Source organism: Oryza sativa, chromosome 7, assembly GCF_034140825.1.
Source record: "Oryza sativa Japonica Group chromosome 7, ASM3414082v1".
NCBI classification, from domain to species: domain Eukaryota; kingdom Viridiplantae; phylum Streptophyta; class Magnoliopsida; order Poales; family Poaceae; genus Oryza; species Oryza sativa.
Genome location: NC_089041.1, coordinates 16,835,680 through 16,844,829, shown reverse-complemented (window position 1 = coordinate 16,844,829; position 9,150 = coordinate 16,835,680). Strand labels below are relative to the sequence as shown.

The 9,150-nt window shown below is 44.3% G+C and overlaps 1 protein-coding gene across 1 annotated transcript; it reads right to left on the bottom strand.

The window, feature by feature from the left end:
- Positions 1-4,551: 4,551 nt before the first annotated feature.
- Positions 4,552-5,761, bottom strand: LOC4343183 (probable glutathione S-transferase GSTU1). The gene has a single exon (XM_015789778.2). It carries the CDS (start codon positions 5,482-5,484, stop codon positions 4,786-4,788), a length of 699 nt encoding a protein of 232 aa, XP_015645264.1. The 5' UTR covers positions 5,485-5,761; the 3' UTR covers positions 4,552-4,785.
- Positions 5,762-9,150: the final 3,389 nt, after the last annotated feature.

Genomic DNA, 9,150 nt, shown 5'->3' with positions numbered 1-9,150 from the left:
CCGGCGGCGGCAGCGCCAGAGGTTTCGGTGGCGGAGGACCGCCTGCCGGCGCCTAGGCGCTGCTGTGCCGTCATGACCAAATCGGCCACGTCATCCAGCCAACGTCGGGCTGGAGTCTCTGGATCGGGGACGACGGGCGGGTGACGCAGGAGCGCGCCTGCAGCCTGGAGCGCGCCCTGGGGCGTGCCGCCATCGCCGTAGATGAGGCGGCGACGCGCCCCGTCTCGCCGTCCTCCCCCGTCGCCCACGTGTGGCGAAGTCGCGGATCCTCCGACCTCCCTGAGCGCCTCCCCCCGCTCAAGATTTCGGCGAGAGGGGGACGGTGGGGTGCGAGCCCGACGGCGCGGGTTCTGCTCCCCGTCGTCACCGCTAGCGTTCGGAGAGAGGCTGTGCGCCACTGCCCGTTCGGCCATTGGGCTGAGCGAGCGAAGCTTGGCGCACACGAAAGAGGACGAGGGCTTCGAAAAACACGCGCGCCCCCTACCTGGCGCGCCAGATGACGGAGCTTGGGGCTCCTCACCGGGAGACCGCGCAGGCCCCCTTTGCCGGTTCGGCCGGGGGCGCTATGTGAGGTTCTTCGCCCTCGATCTGAGGAATGTCAGTGAGAAAAAGCGCACGAGACACGGGCGACGTAGACAGGTTCGGGCCGCTGAGAAGCGTAATACCCTACTCCTGTGTTCTGGTGGATCTGTGTGTGAAGGAATACAGAGAGCTCCAGCGCCAAAGAGCTCGAGAGCCAGAGAGTTCTGGCTCTCCGATCCCGTCGCCAGCCTCCGACCTCCCCTTCCTTCCCTTTTCTTTTAGGCCAGGGCCTCCTTTTTTTTTGTTAGGGGTCACCACATGGGCCTCTAGATGCCTAAGAAAAGAAACATGCTTTTTACAATGAGGGCTAATCTACAGCCGGAAATGACCTCTGACAAGCAGTACACACGCCTCCTGCTCCGCTCCTCAGCTCTCCCGGTGGACGCCCGTTTCAACCTTCATTCAATGGCCGGTGACTTTCTTGCCATGCTTGCGCTGAAGCCTGGAATGGATCTGACCGGGACTGACATACCAACTCCAGGAGTCAGCACGCCAGCTCTGGCTAGAGACGAGAGCCAGGAAGCTCTCATCATTCCGACGGGACGGGGCGAGGCGTGCGACAGGCCGCCTGTTGCCACCTAACCCGCGATCTGACCGGTCTGTGACCGGTCACATACCGCGACTGGTCACAGACCGGATAAGCACGCGCTGCGCCGCATTGAATGCGGCGTGGCGCGCTCGTCTAACCCGCTATAAATGCGGTTAGGTGAGCGCCGCTGTGCTCACCTAACCCACACACGTGGCGCCAACACCACAGGGGGTCGGGGTGCCCCAGCCCTCGGGGCCGAAACGGGAGCGACCCGACCCCTCGGGGAGACTGAGGGAGGGGTGGCCACGTCACCCTCGGGCCCGACCCCCCCGAGGGGGTCAGGCCACGTGGGTGACCGCGGCTACCCAAGCCTCTAGTCACGATACCCCCGGCCCCATGTCACCGACAGTATTGATGGCGTAAATTTGGCATTTAACAGCCATCAACATGGTGTCCGCCTGTAAAACTATAAGGGGAGAGCCATGACCATCAAAAGGGGGTTGGAACCCAGAGAAATAGAATCCATAGCTACCTGCTGCGAAGTTCTTAAGAAATCCATAGCTACCAGATGTGAAGTTCTTAGGAAATCCGTAAGAGAGGAAGAGGAACTGCTATGAGTCTGTATAAAACTTGTAAGATCCGTCTCCACCAAGAGAGAAATTGTCAACATAATAGGAGTAGGGTATTAACCTCTGGGTGGTCTGAACATGTATAAACCCAAGCTCCCACTCTAGCGTGACACCCCCCCCACCCCGGGCCGAACTCACAAAAGGAGGTCCCGCTGGATTCCCAATATTGGCATGCGTACGCTGATAGAAGTGATATAGTACATATTAATCTATCTTGTTAAAATTATTTTTATAATATCTATTTGTGTGGCGTGAAAAATATTTAGGGGACATCCCCTCAAAGGTTTAAAATACATTCCCCAAGGATTGAATTTAATATACAACTCGCTTTTAGACATACGATTATAATTTGTATATGGCTATTGGATCAACTAGGACGGAAGCCCCCGCACTTGCGCGGGCACCATATTAATGTTCCATAAAATAATTTACCATAATAATTGAATATTTAATTTTAGGTGAGTTAAAAGTTCCGATCTTTTCCCACAAAAATTATTATGAATTTGTTTTTCGAGCATTCTTTAATAATTTTGTTGAAAGGACCAAACTTAAGTTATTAAAACTATGGAACATTATTTCTGCTCCGGGCCTGGTGGAGTCTTGGGGACGTGAGTCATGACGTCCTCACATGGAGCCCTAGACTCGCAGCCGCTTTGATCCCCTCTCTCTCCGATGCCCGCACCGATGACGATGGAGAGGGGGATCTTGTCTCTGTTCTGGTTTAGTAAGCTTTATGATTTCTTCATCACAAAGTTTTTTCAATTATATCTATTTGCAAGCCTAGAGTTTAGATTTGTCTTTCGTCTTCTTTCTTTTTGTTAGTGGCTTCTTCGTTTGTGAGGTTGAGGACCTAGAGAGTCTTGTCTGTCGGGTTGTTCACGGTCCAATTGGCAATGTAGTCCTTAAGGTTTGGATCACTGATTTGTTTCTTTGATGGCATCAGCCTGAGGTCCTATTAGAAGAGTGAAGATGATGGCTAGTCATGGATCCCCCACGACAAAGAGTGGGGGTTTGTCAAACATCAACTTTCAATGTGCATATTGATCAATCAATCTTCTTGTGCTGCTAGTTGCTAAAGTTTACAATGAAATACAATGAACTAACATAAAAGATAGGGAACGTTTTCGCATGCTAAAATGGTGGGACCACTGGTTTCAAGAATGAATTAAGGTTTGATTTTTTTTAATTTATTTTAAGAACTTTTAGAATTTTGTTTAATTTCTTAGATGCTCTGATAACCGGATGTGTAGTTTAATACCTACCGGTCTTTGGTAATTTTTCTACAATAGTTGGGTGGCATGTAAAGGGTGAGAATATGGCAAAAAAAACTATGGAGGGATTTTTTATTTGGAATGTTATTCACACTTAGAGTTTTTTTTTCAACACTGTAGATATAATTTAACTATGCATGAGTTCGTGAAGTGATGATATTGTGTGTACTCTCGATTTTAATTGAATTTGTTTTTGATAGTTTGGATGGCATGCGGGTCATGATAGGACTGAAGAACGTATTTTTTACGAGTTAAACATAGCTAATCAACAAATGAATTCAACGAATAATCAATCTGAATGAATTCAATGATACAGAACAATAAAAAGTGATAAATGATTTTAAAGCAATAATTATTTTTTGTGTGATGAGAATTCTCTTACCTACAAAATATCTGAATAAGGCCGGGTTTAATTCCCAAGTTTTTCTTTAAACTTCCAACTTTTCCATCACATCAAAACTTTCATACACACACAAACTTCTAATTTTTCCGTCGCATCGTTCCAATTTCATTCAAACTTTCAATTTTGGTGTGAACTAGACACACCCTAAAAGATGGGAGATGGGGAGACCGGGGCCGAGTTTAGTTTTCTTCAAACTTCCAATTTTTACATCACATCAAAACTTTCCTACACACAAACTTTTAACTTTTCCGTCACATCATTCCAATTTCAACCAAGCTTTCAATTTCAGCGTGACCTGAACATACGTTAGATGGAAAAGCTAATTGGTGAGGGTTATCCCTGCACAAACACTTCCTGCGTTTTTTTTCTTCCGATTCCTTCCAGTCTTCCACTACAGCACTACTTGTCCGGGTTGCATATGTCACATCATTTTCAAGGTGGGACCCAGGGGATATAAATCATCGGAGGCCCCCATGCCATGCTGCCATGCACTTCTTTGTTTTTCTTGACTTTTCTATTGTGTACGTAAGGAGGTCCACACCATTTTTTAAGTTTGCATGTGTCTAAATTGTTTTATTTCAAAAACTATATTACAAATATACTTGAATAAATTCTACTTTCTACTTTGGCCCACTTTAATACAGTAGAAAGATATTGAATATTTTTTCTTTCTGAGCTTATTATTTTATTTAAAAACCAGTTATATATTTTTTTTAGAAAACAAATCTACGTTGAAAGTTTACACGTGTAAAGTTTATATATAATAAGTTACAAATATGCATACATAAAGTTTCTATGTACAAAATTAGTATATATAAAGTTTATACGGATAAAGTTACATATATAAATTAGTAGTATACATGTTAGGCTGTAGTTTAAAACTTCATAAAACATGTAGGTAGAATAGAGGCTCTGAATGAGAAAGGAAATATATTTTACTAATGACAGATTAATTAGGCTTAATAATTTTGTCTTGCAGATTTCTGGTGAAATCTGTAGTTTGTTTTATTATTAGACTACGGTTAATACTTCAAATATGTATCCGTATATCCGATGCGACAAACAAACTTAAAATTCTTCCCAACGCCTTATTCGATACCGTGAGAGAGAGAGTGAGGACAAAGAAGATGAGATGAATGGAACAGGAAGGTGAATCTATCTTTCTTATTTCTTAATTCTTTTAAAGTGTAAAGTAATGATCGGAGAGTACAGTTTACGCTTGTAAACTTCAAATACAAATTACTTGAACCTGCCAGCCGGCGAAATTAAACAAGTTATTTTGAACGACCTTGATTAATTACGACAAGTAGTTAAATGAGTAAATAGCAGTAATAATAACAACCAAATTAAGGTGTACACACAATAGCGTAGCTAGTCGTCGATGCCGTAGTGCTTCCTGAGGAGGCCGATGAAGTCGTAGATCTCCTCCGGCGAGCGGAGGCTGCCGGCGACGCTGTCCCGCTCCATGCACCGCCGCGCCCACGCCGCCACCCGCGGGCACTCCTCCTCCACGCTGAACCCGCCGTACCTCGCGAAGCTGTACACCCACGGCATCATCGGCACCAGCGCCACGTCCACAAACCCAAACTCGCCGCCGAAGAATTCCTTCTCCCCGAGCTCGCCGTCGAGCGTCCGCAGCGCCTCCACCAGCTCGCCGCGCGCCCCCGCCGCCGCGCGTACGCCCTCCTCCCCCTTGACCTTCCACAGCCGCGTCCCCACCGGGTACACCTTCTTGTCGACGTAGTCGGCCCAGAACCTGGCCCGGGCGCGCGCGTACGGGTCGTCGGCGGCGGAGGGGAGGAGGCGAGGGGTGGCGTCCGGGAAGGCGTCGTCGAGGTACTCGAGGATGGCGAGGGACTCGCAGACGGCGCGGCCGTCTCCGTCGCCGTGGAGGAGGACGGGGACCTTGGCGTGGATGGGGTTGGAGCGGAGGAGGAGGTCGCTCTTGGCGCCGAGGAGCTCCTGCTCGGAGTAGTCGTAGGGGAGCTTCTTCTCCGCCAGCGCGATGCGGCACCGCTGCCCGAACGGGCTCGCCCAGAAGTCCAGCAGCACAAGCTCGCCCCCCGCCATTGCTGCTGTCACTTTCTCTCTAGCTTTGCTTGCTTTGCTTAGCTTACCTTCTTCCTCTCTCCAACGCTTGATTTGATTGTGCAGTTTGTGCGTGTGGCTCAGCGATGAGGGATAGGCTCTGCTTTTATATATAGGGCTTCTACATCGATCGATAAATCAGTTGTCGTTTGTTTGATTGTACGTGCTACTCGGATAACTATAGTGATTCTAGAGCTAATGCGTGCAACGAGCATCGTTCCGAGAGGGACGTATGTATAAAATTTGATAATATATTACTTTTTTTCATATTTTGTGATTATATACATGCATGAGATTAATTTGTAAAAATATACCCAATCCGCAGAACGGCTACGCGGGAACGAGGACGACCTGCAGAATAGGGATGTGGGAGCGAAACCCAAGCCGGTCCAGCGGAACCGGGATACGGGACCGAGCCGGTCCCGCAGGCCGGGGATGCAGTACCGCGCTAGTCCTGCAGGAGCAACGTGGTTTTTTGGGCGATGCCCGGAGCTGGCACGCTCCCGCATAATGGATGCGTGGGACCAGCCTCTTTCCCGCACGCCAGATGTGCGGGACCGACTCTTCCGCATGCATCATTCCCCCAAACAGCGAACACATCTCCCGCACGGAAAACAAAGCAGTCCATTAGCACGTGATTAATTAATTATTAGATTTTTTTTTCAAAAATGGATTAATATGATTTTTTTAAGCAACTTTCATATAGAAACTTTTTGCAAAAAATACACCGTTTAGCACTTTGGAAAGCGTGTGCGGAAAAAGGAGATGAGTTAGAAAAATTGGGGGAATAACACAGCCGCCTACGCATTCCCGCGTAGCCGTTCCGCGGTACCGCCACGCGGCCGAGGGCGCCATCGCTCCCGCACATCGGCACTGCGGGACCGGCTCGGTCGCGCATCCCGGTTTCACGCGACCGGCTCGGGTTCCGCTCCCGCTTTCCCAGTCTGCGGTTTGCCATCGCTCCCGCGCAACCGTTCTGCGGATTAGGTATATTTTTGCAAATTAATCCCAGACATGTATATAAACGTAAAATATGAAAAAACAAAGTATATTTTCAAATTTGATTCTAAAATAGCATAACCTTCCATTCCTCTTTAAACTAGAGAGATTATCCCCTCCCATTTCTATTGAAATAAACGGATATGCCTTAGCAGAAACATGAGGCATAGAAGCTACCAACAGGAAATAAAAGGCCGTTTTCAGTTTTGACTTTAGACAAACTGTGGATATGAGATTCTATTACTGTGTGGCAGGGAAGATTTAGCAGTTTTTGCAAAAAAAATCCTTGGTAGAAAAGAGGAGATATGTGCTATTTTACATCACAGAGTGCTAAAGAATACTTTTCTGACAACTAATTTCCATCGCCATGCGCATAGGTGGTTTGTCGGTTTCGCTTGTTTTGCTATGGTCTGTTGTTTAGATGACCAGAGTTGGGTTTTGTGACGGTTTTTCATCAATAAATCGTATAGTTGTATGGTTTTTCTTCTAATTTTTTGTTCTTCTTAATATGAAACAGGAACTCCATGTCCCCCTTCTCAAAGTTTACCTCGAAAACACCTATAGTTTATACCATTGTATCACGAAATATTTCAGAAATAAAATCTAAAGATATCATTTTACTGTTGAAATCAGAATCCTGACAGAAAATCCAATACCCAATAGTATTGCCGTTGTCGCATTCTGGAAATTACGACGAGAGAATCCTAGTTATCATCCTAATAAGGGAATCTCTAATGCTAGTTCACGTACCAAAGATCGGCCATGGACCCACAACAAAAAAATACCTGTTCGATTATTCTTTGAGCAACGCTTTTTCACATAATTTAGGAATGATGAGACCCACGAGAATAATTCTCTATTTTATCTAGTACGAATACATGGTGCCGCCCCCTCCCCTGGATGCTCCATCTGGCCGTCACGTTGGTTCGAACCAAAATGTTTGGTTTAGACGTAGGATTACTAGCTACTCCCTTCGTCACATAAAACCTAATCTATGGCCCTATTTTTTCTCCAATAAAAGTTGGATTAAATTTTGGATACTCGTGCCACGTTTTTTAAACTGTTAAACGGTGCATACGTTTTTTAAACTGCTAAACGGTGCATTTCGTGCGAAAACTTTATATATGAAAGTTGTTCTAAAATATCAGATTAATCTATTTTTTAAGTTTGGAATAATTAAAACTCAATTAATCACATGTTATTACAACATTGTTTTGCGTAAAACACTTAATCTTCATCTTCATCTTTATCTTCAGGACTTTTAAACACCACCTATGTCATCCATCCTAATATAGCAAATTTAAATAGTCCCTATTCATATTCGTTATTCGTTGTATTACAATGGATCAATTATTTATGTAGATTATTTTTTTTAAGGACGGATGGAGTATTGCTCACGCTTGGTTAGTGACCGGGCCAAAAATATACAGAGCCCGGTTAAGTATTTGCTTAAAGAAGTATATGCTTTTAATTTTTATAACAATATCAAAGTAATATTAAGTGGCCAGATTGATGCCATTTTTAACTATACCATTTTTTGGCAAAGTTGCCAAAAAAATATCTATATTTAGTTTGTTGTCAAATTTAGTAAATACATAAGAAATCCTACCAAAAATTTTGGTAATATTGTCAACTTGCCAAAATTTTAGCATTATCAAAATTTGGTAAGGTTTATTTTAGCTACAGTCTACACAGATCCTAATTATGATTTCATTAATCTTAGAATATGTCAGCTCTTTAGAGGTAGTCGTAAGAGTAGCGAGTACGCGTGTGCGCTATATGAGTGAGTGCACACGAATTTACTCCATATGAGTGCATGTTTGTACCATGTTTGAAAAAAATATATTAATTAATTATGTGTTCACCGACGAGACGCAGACTGTCGCCGGCTAGTGGCTCCGCAGCTCGGTTCAAAGCACGTTCTCCTGGTTTGGCTTGGGTTTACAGAATATTAAATATTAAAAGTAGTCAGGAGAATATTAAGATTCTACAACGTAGGATGAAGATGATCATATTCTGATAGCAGTTAAATAAAAGGATGCTTTACCAGGATTCCACTGTAGGAACTAATTTAACTTCTATCATCATGCATGTATCTTCGATACACCTAAAATAATATCATTATATATCTGGCACCTAAAATAACATAGTAATAAGGGTGTGTTTAGTTCATGCCAAAATTGAAAGTTTGGTTGAAATTAGAACGATGTGACGAAAAAGTTGGAAGTTTATGTGTGTAGGAAAGTTTTGATGTGATGGAAAAGTTAGAAGTTTGAAGAAAAAAATTTGGAACTAAACTCGGCCTAAGTACAAAGGTATTACGAAATTATTTTTTCTTAACTAAACATTTCGTCTTATCGTCAAAATTAGAGGATGTCAAAGAAAAAAAAGCAAATATACAGCTGGTGTCACGTTAAATGTACAATTCTGTTGACACACTTCAATTTTCATGCTTATGTAAGGAACACGAGCACGCATACTTATATTAAGATATTAAGAGATTATATTGGCTGGCTGCCCAACCTAGATTCCATGATGATGGATATGTTATTTTTTCCCCTTACCATGCATTGCCAAAATGGAGTTTGAAGTTCATATGCACGATATATATCATCGTGCATGGGACACGAGGATGCCTTTCTCCCAAAC